The sequence below is a fragment of the Venturia canescens genome, chromosome 9 (genome assembly GCF_019457755.1).
Source record: "Venturia canescens isolate UGA chromosome 9, ASM1945775v1, whole genome shotgun sequence".
NCBI classification, from domain to species: domain Eukaryota; kingdom Metazoa; phylum Arthropoda; class Insecta; order Hymenoptera; family Ichneumonidae; genus Venturia; species Venturia canescens.
In genome coordinates this window covers 9,984,145-10,000,278 of record NC_057429.1, presented here as the reverse complement: position 1 = coordinate 10,000,278, position 16,134 = coordinate 9,984,145, and the positions used below count along the sequence as shown (strand labels likewise).

At 42.6% G+C, this 16,134-nt stretch overlaps 2 protein-coding genes across 2 annotated transcripts; one reads left to right on the top strand and one right to left on the bottom strand.

The window, feature by feature from the left end:
* Positions 1–4,294: 4,294 nt before the first annotated feature.
* On the top strand, positions 4,295–6,619 carry LOC122416569 (DNA ligase 1-like). The gene is made up of 4 exons (XM_043429635.1): positions 4,295–4,298; positions 4,576–5,531; positions 5,612–5,904; positions 5,977–6,619. The coding sequence occupies exons 1-4, from the start codon at positions 4,295–4,297 to the stop codon at positions 6,617–6,619; spliced, it is 1,896 nt and encodes a 631-aa protein (XP_043285570.1).
* A 3,426-nt stretch (positions 6,620–10,045) lies between these two features.
* On the bottom strand, positions 10,046–14,177 carry LOC122416069 (uncharacterized). Its single transcript, XM_043428744.1, has 6 exons — positions 13,918–14,177; positions 13,500–13,643; positions 13,226–13,302; positions 13,008–13,151; positions 12,723–12,870; positions 10,046–10,591 (listed from the first exon to the last, which is right to left on the bottom strand). The coding sequence occupies exons 1-6, from the start codon at positions 13,956–13,958 to the stop codon at positions 10,483–10,485; spliced, it is 663 nt and encodes a 220-aa protein (XP_043284679.1). The 5' UTR covers positions 13,959–14,177; the 3' UTR covers positions 10,046–10,482.
* Positions 14,178–16,134: the final 1,957 nt, after the last annotated feature.

The window sequence follows — 16,134 nt, the reverse complement described above, 5'->3', positions numbered from 1 at the left end:
GGTAAAATCGAATTAACGGAGACATTTCGATTTAAAAAATTGAATACAGGAATGAATAATAAAAAAATGTCCTCTCCAAATTTTAAGGTCTGAGGATACTTTGTTCGTGAGATAAAAATTAAAACCGATTCTCTAAATTAACACCGTTTCGTACGCGTTTCAGTGGTTTTCCCGTCTTTATACATTCAATTTAAATCCATTTGAATCCATTCAAGTAAAATCCATTCAATACTTATAAAGTTCGCAATTAATGATTTTCTTATCGAAAAATGGTAATTCACGATGGCAACGTTGCAAATGCGCGCTTTTTGAAACCGGAGACTATGTTTTCCGATCGACGCAGCTCGCACTAGGAACTTCCAACAAAATATGAAGGAAGGGTGAGAAAATATTGATGTAATTAATAAAAACTTGTTTCTTTAGACGTTTCTGTCATGTTTCAATGATGCCAGACGTTTGAACACTGATTATGACATGAACGCAGGTGAAAAATTTTGTCAATGACAGTTGCATAGAAAGCACAGGTTACGAAGTCGCGGCGTTGCCAAACTCACTGGACCGACTACTCGACCAGTGGCGATAATTTTTCTTTCAACTAACTCGGTACCAGATGAACTTCCTTAAATTCGAAACTAAAGACGCAGTTGACCAAAAATCACTCCCAAGATTGTCGATACAATCCATTAAGGTTGCAACTCGCAAACGTTGATAAAAAGTTTTCATAATTTCACGATGAAAAATCGTCGAACGGATAATCCTCATTAGCTGGATTAATTATCGAGTGTCAGCACCGATACGCTTTTCGACGTGACAAAATTGTCAAGAGTAACGGACAGGAGTTCAAACAGAGACGCACAGAGCGTGACTGTTAATTTAAATTAAAAACTTGTTCGTTGTAAACGAATCGATGAATCCCACGGCCTCGTCGTCCACTTGAACGCTATCCATAGTTGATTTTTTTGTTTTTTATATTTCCAAAGAGAGTCTCGTCTCGCAGAGCAAAATCTCGTCTTCTTCGCTGCTAATGAAAGGCTTTCGATCTTACGGCATCGCGTCCGCGTGACACCGTAAAATCGATTGCCCACGAGGGTATCGGTCTCGTCCTTGCACTTCGATTACTTCCAACTGTAAACAACGCGGGAATTGGAATATTGTGTAATACAAGCGGAGTGCTGCTGCCACCTGCGCAGAGACTTTTATTGCGAAGAGCGAGCAGAAATGTAAATTACGAATGGATAACGGAGGAAAGTCGATCGTTGGGGTAATGACGATCGCATTTCGTACGATTTACAGAGGAAACCGAGGAGTAAGCGTATCTTTGAACTTGGTCAAGAACACGAGAGCTGAATTTCCCTGATTTTTGCATCCCGAAGAAAAATCCTGGAGGACTTTTCTTCAGGCTTCGTAAATTTTACTACCACTTTCTTCCGAAGCTTCCAACGTTAATGCTCCGTTCTTTATGATCGAGAAAATAACCTACAGTTTTCCTCCAACGGTTCGACTGCAGTTTATGAAAAAAGTCCCTCACTGCTTAATCGAATATAAGTTTCGGGCCGAACCCGATCTTCGTTGGGGGAACGTTGATCGAGAAATACTACTGAAAATCAGTTACCTCAGCGTCCTTACCGAGAAACAAGGACGAGGGAACCGGAATGAAAATAACGAGAACCTTCAGCGGAACTCGAAGACGACTTTTGGGACAAGTTTAGTAAATGAACGGTTTCGCGTGCACACATACGTAACAAGAATGATGAAAAAGGGGAAATAATATGTATAAGGTAAGCAGAGAGTGAGAGAGGTTACCACGCGTATGTAAATGAGGCATCCGATCTACCGCTACAGTAAGAAGGACCGCTAAGAAGAGAGCGCGTTTGCGATAACCGTGTGAATCTCGACGCTCTCTGCTGTGGAGTCGGAGCTCTGCTTCTCGGTGTATTACCGTTCTCGCTCTTTTTTTTCTCTTTCATTTTTTTCCTTCTTTATTTTTTTTCTTGCTCGATCCTACAGCGGAGAACAAGAGTCGCGCGTTGTTCGCGGGAATTGTTGTTCCTTCGTTTTTTCTCTTGTCATTACGAATTCTATTCGGCGGTGCACTTGGAAAATGGAGTAAATAGTAGCGTCATGATGCTCCCGTTGGCTCTTTCTCTTTCGGTTTAATACTTGGCCGTATCACAAGACAATCCTCATCCTACGCGACCATTCATCAATTAAAATATTCTCCCGCGCTCTAACGCTTTTTCACGCGCGTCTTAACTTGTTCACTCGCCGCGGATGTACGCGAAAGCGTTTACCTTCTGATCTTTTAAATTAATCTGCCCCGATTGCCTTCCGCAACGTGTTTCACTGGGTTCTTCTTTTTTTCGCCCGGGCTTGTTGCAATTCTTCTTCTCTTCTTTCGACGATTTTAATCAACCTTTTTCGCTAAGATATATCGGGGAATGAAGCTACGGAGAATCGCGCGGTTTTGAATGAGAAAGTGCTGGATCACGATCGAGTGGGCTGATTAAAAAGGGCGAAAACCCGTTGTCTTCCTTCTTAAATTCCCTTTTCACAAACTCTCGTTTGCGGTTATTCCTAATCACGTTGTTCCAGAGTAAAAAAAGCGTCTACAGAGATAGCAAAACGCATCATTTTGCTCGGTGGCTTTGTGAGAAAATTCTTTCGCTCGCACGTACTTTTTTATCCGCGGATTTCATAACGAGCTCAGTCACTCTCATCTTTCACGCGGATCTTTTTCTCCGCGAGGTCACACGCGCAAAAAAACCTGTCCCCCGTCGTCTTCCGGTGCTTAAAAATGAAGAGTTTTAGGGTCGTGTGGTCGAGTGGCGACCCCGCTAAGAAGTCGCAACGTCTACGCGCTCAACGAGTCCGCAAATTTCGAGCGTTTATTCCCCCAAAACTTCAGAGTCGTTGAACAAAGTTGCGTCTTCAAGTTCTCTTAATCGGATCTACGAATTTCGGCATTTTTATTATATTCGAAAAAACGAGCACTTCGGACTTCGGAGATCGACTGTTCTGCCTCGAGTCATATTGGCCCAGCGTTACAATAACTCAACATTCGCGAACGTTGGATTCTTCGGCGAGCGCGAGGCGCGTCAGGGGAATATTGAAAAACTGAGAACTTGGGATATTTTTTTGAGATGCGATCTGCGCAGGGGCAAATCGCTCACTCGACTCCGCTAAGAAAATTATAGTCATATATAGAAAAGGAAGCTCGTGCGTGCGAAATTCTCACGAAACAAAATCGCAACGCTGTAGTATTTCTCGGGGGCGAGGAGGAGCGAGAGCGTACTCTGGGCGGTGGTGATGCTGTAATGAGTTTTTCGCGAGCGTCACTGCGAGCGGTAGAGTGAGAAGGCTGGACGAAGCGAGGCAGGCGTACGTTTCATTTTCTTTTTTTCTTTTTCTTCACAATATTTTAAGACTATTCGAGAAAGAAAGAAGGAGAATAAAATATTGGCGCGTCCGTGACAGTCGAACAGCTGACCATGTCAAATCCTTGGCAAAAGGACGAAGTCGAGAGTGAGGAAAAGGGCGAACGAGGGAGAAGGAGAGAAAGAAAGAGAGAGTTGCTGCGTGACAGAAACGTCAAGCTGTACGTGTGACTCTCGCTTATTCGCGTGAAAGACGTCTCAATTCTGGAGGAGATTTCGCTCTCGTACTTCCGTGCGAAGTCAGCGGAATTGAAAATTGCACGATTTTTTGTGACGGCCAGGGTGACGGAAGGGAACACATCTGTGTATAGGGTTAGGGAAGCAACAGTGCCGCCCTCAGCGCGTCGAAGTTTGTATCAGAAGAAAGGGGGTTCCCCCGCGGGTGCATTAGAGCTTCTTGCGCCTCGAGCTCTGCGGGTTTCTTCGCTACGTCGTCGATTCTCCGCGCATCCCTTTCGTTTTTTCCTCTCCTTCCCCCCGCCCCTCATTTCCACAACTTATTTTTCACTTAACACAATAAAAATAACTCGTTTAAGCATCGAGAGAGCACGATTCGCCTCACTCTCGCCTGGCATCTCTTCCTTCTTAACGCGAGAAAAATTCTCGTCTCCTTTTCTTCCTTCCTTCCTTTCTTCAAAGGAATCGGCGAGAGAGAGAGAGAGGGAGAGGCCTCGAAACGACAAGAGGAAAGTCCAAGGAAGAGGCAAAAGCAACTGTGTCGAAGTCGATGCCCCCGCGAGAGATGCCCGCAGAGAGATTCTTCCTTGGCGTAAGAAAGGGCACGGGAGATTCGATTCGGGATACGGCCAGACGTGGAAGCGAAAAGTTAACGAGCCAGGGCCGAGAACTGTTCGTGGGTCATGGGTAAGTGTAAAAGGTACCACGATAGAGGCCGCCTTATTCTTCGACTTATTTTTATCTTACCTCGACTCTCGCTTCGATCGTACAACGATTAGGATCTTTGCTCATTCATTTATCGAAAGATTCGACAAGCGGATAGAGCAAGGTTTTAAGAAAAATCGACTTTCGTATTAACCCCTTTCGAAGGGCCGGACGATAATTCACGCGGTCTTCTCGCAATTAACCGGTTATTATATTGAGTCACCGAACGATCGAAAATCCTATATTTTTATCCGCACAGATTCAACCATTTCGCCAGATATTTGTGACGACAACCTCGGAATACGTACTAAATCGATACTCAGCACACCGGCAATAAAGCAGACAAAAGAAAAACCGGCTCTTTCACCAATAGAGGAAGAAACTGATTCCTCCGATACTTCAGCCGATAGTGGCACACGTAACCGTGATAACGAGAATGTAACCGCTCTGAAAAAACATTCTTACGATATTCGAATTGGTTTGCGCAACGATTACGAGCAGCTTATTGGCAATCTCGAGGAAGAAATACCGAAGGATAAAATAAGACTCGATGAGAGTCCGCCATTTCTCACGGCTAGAAACACTTCCGATCACAAGGGCCAATGCTGCGATAGCAGCGCCACAACGAGCAATGAGAGAAACAGCGAAGACGAGGAGGAAGAAGAAGAGATCGAGGAGGAGGAGGAGGATTCTTCGGTAAGCGGTGAAAGCACTTCCGGCGACGTCGATTATTACTGCGAAGAAAATTACCAAGGCAATGCCCTTGAAACTCCGGGGAATGATGACCTTGAGAATGTTGCCAATGACGCGGAAGAGAATTCCCTCGTATCATCGAGAAAAAAAGTTAGAACGAATCGTCGACCGAAGTCTGCACCTTCCAGCTACTCAATCGAGGCCTCGTCGGACCCTCGTCGCGATCACGAGTTCAACGATGTTGCAACGATCTTGGACTGGCTCAAAACTAGACTCGTCAAATCTGAGAGAGACATAGACGAGCTCAAAAATCAGCTCGACGTGGAAAAATTACGAGGTCGCAAACTCGCGAGACGTTACGAGGACGACCAAAATCTCATGAGAGAAAACCTTAGAATCGACCTTGAATCGTGGATCAAGAAATTGAACGATGGACTCAAAAGCTATCTCGGGGAATGGCAGAAACGCGAGAGACTCAGGATCAACGAAGAAATCTCGAGAATCAGCGATCTTTATTCTCAGGCAATATTTTTCTTTCGATTCGTCTCTTTTTTTTTTGAGAATTTTTAAAAGTTTCTTTGAATTTTTGATTATTCACACAGGAAATAACTAAGGGCCTGAAAATCACGTTCAAAGAATGGCAAGCGGAGGACATGAAAAGTATCATCGAAGTTATCGATAGCCGCGAAAAGTCACGAGACGATAAAGAGAAGCTCAATGCCAAACTTGTTTACGAGAAGATTCAAACGCACTTGGAGAACCTTGAGAAAAGAAATAGAAAGTCTTACGCGACGTTGTCTAAGCACATTGACAAGTGGGAGGACCGCTTGAGGGACGAGATCGTTAAGCTGCACGAGGAGGATTTGAAGAAACTTCGTCAAGAAGTTAACATTCGGTAAGGAAATTATAACATTCGCAGCGTTGGTGATGCTCTTCTTCGACGATTAATCACGGTTTCGGATGTCAGGTGCGAAGAAAGCAAAAGAAGTGGCGATTCGAGTACGAGCGTTCGGAGTCGTAAGGAAAAATGCACAGAAATAAAGCGAAGCAGTTCATTCCTCGGCGACGAAGCGTTACTCCAGGTGGAGGAAAATCTGTTGAAGCGTTTGCGGGAGTCAAGCACCAAAGATTTTCGGCGAACGGAGCAGATCGTGAGGACCGAATTGAAGAGTCAACGACGGGAGCTCGGCAAGCGTATGAATGAAAAAATCAGTGAGCTTTGGTTGGCGTTCGAGGAGTTCGGCAGTTACGGGAGCTCAAAAATCGGCAGGAACGACCTCGAAGATCACCGCGGATCGGTAATCGCAAATCGGTCAAAAGACCCGTCGCTCAAACCGGATATCGCGGGAGCTCGATGGGGCGGTGAGAAAATCGTGAGATTGAATCAGCCTGGTGGAGAATCGAGTTTTAACAACAGTGACGTTGACGAGGATGCTGATCGCGACTACGACGAGGACGAGGACGAAAGCACGGGACGATCGAGCGGCAGAAATGAAGACGCTCTCGAAACCCCGGTCCCTTCGACTCCTCCGTCAAGACCGAGCATCAAAACGAGTCTTGTTAACAAAAACTCTTGCAACGATAAATCGGCCAATCGTGGACAAAAGTGATCGGTAAATAGAAAAAGCTTCTTGTTACCAAACGACAGAATCATCGTGAAGCCTGCAGTTTCACCAACGGAGTTCCCATACGAAAATGCTCCAAAGTAACGACAAAAATATTTTCATCTCCGCGGAAGAGTCGTCAAAACCAATAAAACCGAGTATGTTCGGTAAAACGCAAAAGTGAAGAAATCGCCGAACGAATTCTATAATTGCTCTCGATACTTTGCGACAAAAAATATGAAAAAAAGGTTTCCCTAAATTGTTTTTTTCTTCCCTGCACGTCAGAAATGCCCGGAACAATATTCCCCGAAAGTAAGGTCAACGTATTTCATCCCGGAAATAGCGAGAAGAGATCAGTGCGTTTGATTGAAACCTCTTAACGCTCCACTTCCGTTTATTACGAAACGGGTTCTTCGCGGCTGAAAATGTGTATATGCGTATGTAAATATGAGCTGAGCGTGGTTGAGATCCGAAAGCCTCGTATGTATAGACATAGCTGCATGTTCGTCGGAGTTCTGGTGGCCTTGCCTCGCTCGTTGGTGCATAATCCTCGTGCATCTCGTACATAATATCTATTATGTGGCAGCGAGCAGGAGAGTTCTTCGGCTCTTTCACAAGTTTACACTCCACGTCCAGCCGACAACGAGGACTTTTATCATTTCTGTTAGGTACACACGTTTATAAATCAACTTAGACTTTTTCTTCTCCGTTTACCCTTCTTTTTAGATCCTTTTTTTCGTAGCCGAGTTAATTCAGCCATTTGGAGTAGACTCTCGCACTGGCCATTGGAGATCTGACAGTATCAGAACGCACTTGGCCTCTCTTATCGTAAGCCATGAATATTATTCGTACAGGCTTTTACATTTCCCTCGTCGAGTTAATGATCCTTGTGTCTTTGCAAAGGGGACTTTGGGGCAATATGAACCGCGTTATTGAAAATCGCAGATGACGGGAGCGTTGAACACTGCTGGGGATAAAATGGCAAGAAAAACGATGATATTAATTGGATGGAATTTGGAAAGAGACGAATTGACGTTTTCATCGGTTCCTTGCGCTGCTCTCAATTTTCTTTCTTCGCGGTCCATTTTCCCCCATTATTTTCTGTGTGTTTATACCTCGAGGTTGCGCCGGTCTTTTCTCGTGTCTTTGTTATTACTCTCTTCGTATTCCTCATCTTCATCTCTGCACGCCCTTTCGTCGAGTCATTCGAAGCAAATATTCACGAGGCCTGAGAATCCAAGATGTTCCGGCATAAATTGCAATGTTCTTTTTTTATTCGCATTTGATTTTGTGCTATTTTTTCGAGGCGTAAACCGATGTTTTGTTTTTACTAGTGTATCTAATTATTTTGTACAATTATTGTTTCGCGGGGACTTTTTTATGGATGAATAAATTATGTTAGAAAAATGGTCTCTCTTGATTGCCTGTTTTTCTCTCGTTTGCAAGAATTTTATTATTTTTTACAAGCCAAACACTGTACGCCCGTACACTTTTCATAAATCTCCGTGGGAAACTACGATTGTATCTAAATCATTGTTCCCTATTAAATTTGCGAGTTCGTCTCAAGTATTTACGAGACAAGAATTTCCGTGACGAGTTGAAGAATATCATTATCGTGGCCTAAAAAGATTCGAATCATCTATGATCGATAAGATTGTGGAATTAATTACGTGCAATGTAATTATCGATGGAACAGCAGCGTAATAAAAACCATAAAATAAATGGAGTTTTCAAGAGGTTCTACGAGGATCTAAAAAGTAAAAAAAAAAAAACAGAAAAAACAAAAAAAAAAAACAACTCGAAACGTCGATAGAGTCACGAGATTCGTTGATGGACGATGATTTCATGATCGTACGAGCTTCCTGCATCTGCCATGTTCATCTCTCATACAAAGAGTCTAAACTCTTTGATTCTACCTCCCTCCTCTTCTCTTGCCAATCCTAAGAGAGTTAAGGTCGAACCACGTGCGTGCGTGTTACAGTACCGTACGAATGTTGGAAAACGTAGCTACTATGTATTTTATTACGATAATTATACTGGTTGGTGAGGCTGAACAACCTTATACGAAGGAGCTTGCACACAGTGGTAAATACACGCGCGCGTGCAGTCGTAATCTCTCACGTATTCAGCGGCAAACTTCGTGATGACTCGAGTATGTGTTATTAAAGACTGAGCTCATAGTTCACAAACTCAAATCCTTGTTTCCCCATGTTTTTATTTCGTTGTTTTGACGTTTGGAAAAGGTTGCTCGATGACGTCTGGTTAAGCACGAGATACTCGACGAAAATGTTACACTTTCAATTCACAATAAACGCACGCTCTTCGATGGCCTACGATCTGCATTACGGAACTGCTAAAGTGCTGCATCTCCCTTGATAAAAAACGACCACGCAACGTACACGAATGCTCCTGCATTGGCTATTACCCCACAATATTTTACGTGCCTTCGTAAACTACCATTTTGCACTGCGGCTGGGTGTTACCTATTGAATTGTACAAATGCCACTGCTCAGCAGATTTGGGGCGATATGGAGCACGGGGTAAAATGGACAGGTGAGAAAAACGATCATCCGTTGATCACTAAAAAATTTCATATTTAGCAACTTTTTACAAGAAAAATTCACGTTCGCAAGAAAAAACTTAATGAAACTATGATATTTCTCAATGCAGCAAGAAACGCCTGTTTTTCGTGCAAGTCCATTTTACCCCACGCAACTCTCTGTATGTAGATACAAACATTAGTATTCACGCGAAGTGTTGAAGGAATAAGAAAATAGACAAAATAGGATGTCATCGTCAAGGTATTTCAGGCAGCTGGATATTCTCGGGCCCGAGTCTCTAAAACTACCTTACGATTATCGATAAACTGTGTATTATGCTTTGTTGAGAAGCATCTGCACAACCCATTACACGAGAATTTCAACTCCGTACATAGGATTTCACTCGGTAAGGAAATTGAAAAAAAAATCATCCCGAAACAACACTATTTTAATTGGTTTCGTGAAGTATACTATCATGGTTTTGTTATCGGTTCACGTGTTCTCGACCAATAAACATCTTGGGAAAGTCCAAGTGGAACTAAACACGAAGTAAAACCAATGCAACACTTTCGTTTCGACAGGAATACGAAACTCACGAGATAATGCTTCGTCAATTGTTCCTAAAGATTGAGAACAGCGGAGTACGAAAGGGCTTTGAAAGTTTATGCAATTTTTTCAAAAATTCCAAAACTTTTTCCATCAGACTTATCTTCAGGCATCGTCGTCTTTGATGACAATCGTGAAATTCTTCAATTGAGAGAAAAATCTTCAGAGCAGAAGAGTTGTTAGAATTATTAACCGAGTAAAAAGTTTATTGCTTTTCTTTTATTATCCTCCATCGATACATCTATACTTTCATCCGTGTCGGGTTCATCGACTCGTATTCGGCCTTGAAAATTCTAGTAATTCAAGTACTTTACGCACGGTAACGAAATGTTTTATTTACTACTGTGGATTTACATGTGCAGTAAAACAACGCCGAGACGCATTGTCGGCTGTATCGGATAGCGGTATTACGAGAAAAGTTGTGTGCGCGTGTTCGTAAATACAATAATCGAGTTTCATTTGCCCCCTGGAGTAAAGAGGGAGAAGAGAACTCGAGGAGCGCGCGTCACGGTGCAAAAGTTCTGGAGCGCACCCAGGGAGGATCTATTTGTCAGGGGATTGATCGAACTGTACGCCAAGAGATTCGCGCGTCTGTTTCGCTGCCTCCGATTCTCGATCAATCGATCAATGCGATACGTTTTTCTCTCGCTCTCTCTCTCTCTCTCTGCCTTCCTCTCGTCGATGTCTCCGTCCTTATTATAGTATTACTCGCCTGTCGTGCTTCTAGTGCCTGCAGACCGATGATGCGAATAAATTCCCCTCACCTCCGAGCAGATAGAGGACGAGGAGAAAGATCGCTGCCACGAGGACTGCGACCAGCACTTGAGTTTTTCTGCAAGATTGATCGACTGATTAATTCTCGAGTCTTGAAATCGAATAAAATGAATATTCAATTCTGCAATAAAAAGGGACTAAAGGAACTCGAAATTCGAGTTATTTCATCAGAGCGATCTGCGCTCTGTTGATTCCCGTTGAGAAAGCACCGCGGGGATTAGTGTCGAACGTCGATCACGCGCGAACGAATAATTATGGCAGAGGCACGAAAAACTTTGCTCGACAAATTTTCTCAATCTCCATCGATTCGCATAGACCCCATTGAAACATCGTACGTACACAGAAAAGTTCCGCGACGCAGGGACAGGATAGCAATCATTATTGCATCGCGGAAGCGCGCGCGCGCCCGCGCGCCTGTACAAATGGAAATAAAAGATGTATATGCGAAGATAAAGGAAAATATATGATCGCAGGAGAGAAAAGGTGGTAGGCGCGAAACTACACATCCATTTATATGTACATATGTACGTTTGTGTGAAGTTTTGTACTTGTATTTATGAATATGTGGCGAGGGAAGACTGCACTGGATAATGAGGGTGCGCATGGAGCGTGAAACCTGGCCCTATACTCTGGGACTTTATATTTTTGCCCTCTTCATTATTTCCTTTTTTCTATCATATGATTCCTGGACGTTAGTGTATATAAATGTATGAATTTTTACAGTTTCTCTTGGAGTGGAATTAGAGAAGGTAAGTTTGAGATCAGAAAGCGTTCGTTGGATCGATTTTTGTTGTGACAAACTAAACTTTTCTTGTCGACGCTATAAAATTATCGTGGATATACTTTTGTGCTAAATATTTCGGCGGTCTACTCCAATTAGAATTTTCAAAAAATCGATTTGAAAGTGTCATACTAAAATTTTGTAATGATCTGAGCAGTCTGAGTGTGCTGCACTTTTGAGCGACGTTTTACCTGGCTTTCATCAAACGCGCTTTTCTCAAAATTACGTTTTTCGACGGCTCGTTGATGAAATCTCCGAAACTATTAAGGTGGTTCCTCCACGAGACAGTTAAATTAGGAAATTATTTAAATTTGGCATACGTATTGTTTAACATATGAACAACACCTCTATAAAATTTTAACAATTTTCACCATCCCGAACCCGAGATATATGTAATTGAAGTTGACTCAATTAACACGTAACATATGGACCATGTATAAGCAAACGGCACATTATTAATTCTACCGCTAGTACTAAAATTAGGAAGTTTATAAAAAACGAGGAGGAGCTAGAGCAGGATATCACAGATATTGTGAAAAAAAATCAAGGTGATTGACCATCTAGTTTGACAGATATAGCCTCGAGAAGTACGAAGGTTTAGGCTGCATACGATATATTTTGCAAGCGAACAAGCGAATGTCGTCTGTATAGACAACCTTTTCCGTGTGTTGAAGCGTAACCTGGATAGTTCCGTCAAAAAATTTACTCACGATGTCGGATCAAAAATACTTTCAGAATAAATTTTACGAAAGCAAATGATATTTGTACTATATCTGTTGGCACCGAGTACGTATATAGGGTCTTTACAAAGTTATCGATTACGATCCGAACAAATTATCAACCCTTTTAATATGCAGACAGTACATAACTTTTGGTTGGGGCTGTCGCAGAGGATCAACCTTAAACCGATCCTTACCAAAATTTGACCGCGCGTTCTTTATGACCGTAGCTACAGCGCATATTATACGAATTTTGAAATTTTTAGTGAAACTATTTTTTTTTAGCAAAATACGATGAACGAAACACGCTTTTTCGTAGTTTTTGGATAAATGACCGACATTTTGTAATTTTTGGAAATATTAAAAATCGTATGACAGCCATTTACTTATTATATCTAAAACCAATTTTTTTTCTCCAATTTTAAATTCTAGAGATTTTATCAACAGCGCAAACCCATCTTTTTTCTTGGACCTGTCTTCTCCTCTATTTTTCTGTACGAAAACTGAGTAAAATAAAAATAAAAATAAAATGTTTCGTGTACTTCAAGAGAGTATTTTTTAGCCCTAGCAATTTTAATATCCATATTTATAATTTATATCGGTCAAAAAAATTCGTGAAAATAGCCTTTTTTTGCCCGTCTAATTAGGGTAGACCCCTTAACTGTAAATCTAAATGATCGTGTACTGACTCCCTCGGCTCCAGAAGCAGGTCGACAAGGTGACGAAACAATTTTCCATTAGTCCAGAAACATAGTTCGATTATGTAAATCGCAATTGAGATCAGATAATATCCGATCAATTTGTTGACCACTTTTGCACGGTGGAAATGCGTACCGTCTGCTCTGGAATGAAAGGATAATTCTAAGATCATTTTGTCCTTGGTTTTTGGTTTTTATTTTAAATCTATTCAGAGTCTTTTTGAGGAATTTGGCTGTTAATATTCTGGCATGAAAATCGTGCTAACTACGCTCGACCTGTGGCACTCCAATACGCTCCGATGTCGTTGATTGCAAGGAACGCGAGAGTCTTGATTCTGGTGTAGCGCGCCTGCATCAAGCTGGAAATCATTCGGATCATATCGTCGAAAGATAATTCGCCTCGTAACGCAGCGTTGAATGCTGTTGATGAAACTTTCATTGATTTGGTGTTCGTCGAAGGAGTGGTTGCTTCATTTTCTGGAGACTGAACTCACCCTCATCGATGCTTGAAACATTCGAGATCGACGTTTCCGACGACTCTAAACGACTGTTGGGAAATCGGGACTGCGCTCTGGGAGGAAAAATGTCGAAAAAATTTATGAATTTTGGAGAAACGAAATGAGACCAAAGTTTCGAGGTTCTTTCCAGTCTTTTCTCTCATTTATTACCCGAACAATAACATTTCCTCAGCACAAAAGCAAAGTTCAATGAATGAACTTGAAGACCTTGATTTTTCTTTGGAAATAACGTTTATAAAGTCTCACTGACCCCGGTCGGCTGGAAGCCTCGTCGCATTCTTTCATCACCTTGCCGAGATTGCATCGATAATAGCGGGGATTATTGTCGTCCCGGTTGGAGGCCAACGTTAAATCTGGCGTAGCTTCGAAGCGTTTCGCAGCTCGGCACTTCCATCTGTCGGATGAAACATTTCAACGGTTCGTTGGTTCTCGGCGACGGTAAAAAAATGTGAATAAAAAAATAAGATGAGGGGCCATTCGACTGACACCTTCGGAGAGGCCAGCGACGAAAAGGGGATGGAAACGAAAAAGACAATATAATGTATCTGTGAATGATTTCGTTGTCGCGAGAGGAATATAATAGTAAATAAAATGTCGGTAAAAGCCATTCGCGGTAGCGGCAAATACTTTTTCACCCATTATTCGTCTCTCGTGGCAAAATTACTAACCCCGTTCCGCTCGAGATTTCTTCGGATCCGTTTGTCACCATCCTCCTGGACAAGGAGCGATGTTATTACAGACGAATAGTTGGTCGGTATAGAGCGTTCGGGTTCTCGGTGGTCGTCTCGGCTGATCTGCGTCCTCGAATCTCTTTCTCTCGCTCGCTCTTTACGCGCGAGGTATATTTTCTATTCTACTTTGTGATGAAAAATCTCCAGGGAGGAGATTTTCCAGGCTCCTAAGCGAGCGGTTCTTCTCATCGAAATATTTTCATCGCATTTTCTACTCGCGGCTTCCATCTGTTGGGGACCACCTGAGAAGAGTCGACGAAAGAAACGGCCTGAAGAACGGAAGAGACACCGGAGCTGTCGTCAGAAAGCAATTGTCCGCAGGAACCATAACCGTTCAATGCTTTCCCGCCTGAAATCGAATCGACGAAATGTTGCGGTGATCAATTACTACGAACATCAAATAATTTTGAAATCAAAAGATCGCTTTGGCTCTCGGAAGCATTGGCAAATTTCCTGCACGATTTTTCCTACAGAATATAGATTCAAGTACCGAAGCCAGAGCCGAGTCATTTTCTCCAGTCATTCAAATCTGGACCGCTCGATTCAATGGGAGTGATTATTAATGGATTAGTAAAAGAGCTTACGCGCAGAGGGCGTTGCGCAGAGGGCTCGTGGTTGTAACGCGCGATCATGCCACGTTGCGATCCTCTTCTTCGAGATCGGGGCTGTGATGAGAGGGCGGACCGATCTCACAAGCTCACGCTGTGGCAAGCGTGGCGAAGCGCACAAGAAGACGAACAAGTCGCGACGTCCAAGAAGAAAAGTACGAAGAATTAAAGGATAGAGGGAGATTGGTATTGTTCTCGACGATGGTGGGCGCGCGTATCCTTGAGATCTTGCGCATGTTAAACATTTATATATACCCATAGACATCCGGAGCAGCGATCAAGCTGTGGGGGCATCGATGCGAGTCGAAGGTTAATTGAAGATGAAAACGTACATGTACGCGCAACATCGATGACCCGACAACCCGGCGACGTAACATGACATCACACTAGGCACACGCAAATCGCACACACTCGCACACAGCACGTGGTTCGTCTCGGCCTTGAGAGACGAACCGAGAAGAACATTTTTTCTCCCTTTATTCAAGTCTCGTGTGCGTATTTACGAGGCTCAGCCGCTTCTATATGGGTGTAAACATACCGTCGTATTACTATCTGATCTTGAAGCCGCGATGCGACATTGAGCCATCGAGAGACGAGCATCTCGAAGAATCTCGGCTATATATCCAGCAAGGATGCTGGACCGAATACAATGCGTTTCTTCAATGAGATATACACGGAGCGAAGGCACAATGGTTACATTCAGGTGTGGACTAGCGATAGGAATTTTGACGTATCAATTTATGCGAAAAAGCCAAAATAAATAAGCCTGCGATCGGTGTGGAGTGGGTTAGCAGTCAAAAATTGTTTTGACGGACGATCTTCGTTTGTTATGGAAACGGTTGTCATATAGGCGGCGCTGCCTAATCTTTGACCGTTACCCTGCAGCCTAAACTTTCCTACGTAAACGCGATCCCGAGTAAGACGCGATCTAATCATTTTGCCAACACACAGTCTGCATCATTTTTACATAACTCCTTTAGAACTGCTTACAACTACTTATTCGACAATCCATCCAAAGGTTAACCTTACTCATGCTGCATCACACTTTTGACCCTCGATCCCCAAACTCTATAATGATACGACACTATATCCCCTCCAAGGATAAGCGTTATTATAGCATTAGACTATAAGTATATGTGGATAGAAGTATATGCGGAATCCTTGTTCGACATAACTTTGAATAAAAGTTACTTTTTCTTTAACATTAACTTCTTTTTAATCCCAACTCCAAGCACTCATAGAGTGGTGCCTCTCTTAGGCACTGGCGATCCTGTAACGACCAAAATTCCAAATAGTCGCATGACACGGTTAAGGTAATTCTATCGCTTCAGTCTAGTCATACCACTGCTAATAGTTGAGACTTATAGTAATTAATATTATTGACATACGGAAAAAAATTATTTCTTATAAGTAAAATTTTTCATATGTAATCCTTTAAACGAATGTTCGTACTGAATTATAAAAATTAAAAAAAAGATAGTCCAACGATTCGCGTAGTATCCCCAGGTTTACGTTTGGCAACACCGGTTCTCTTCGTCTTTTTCTA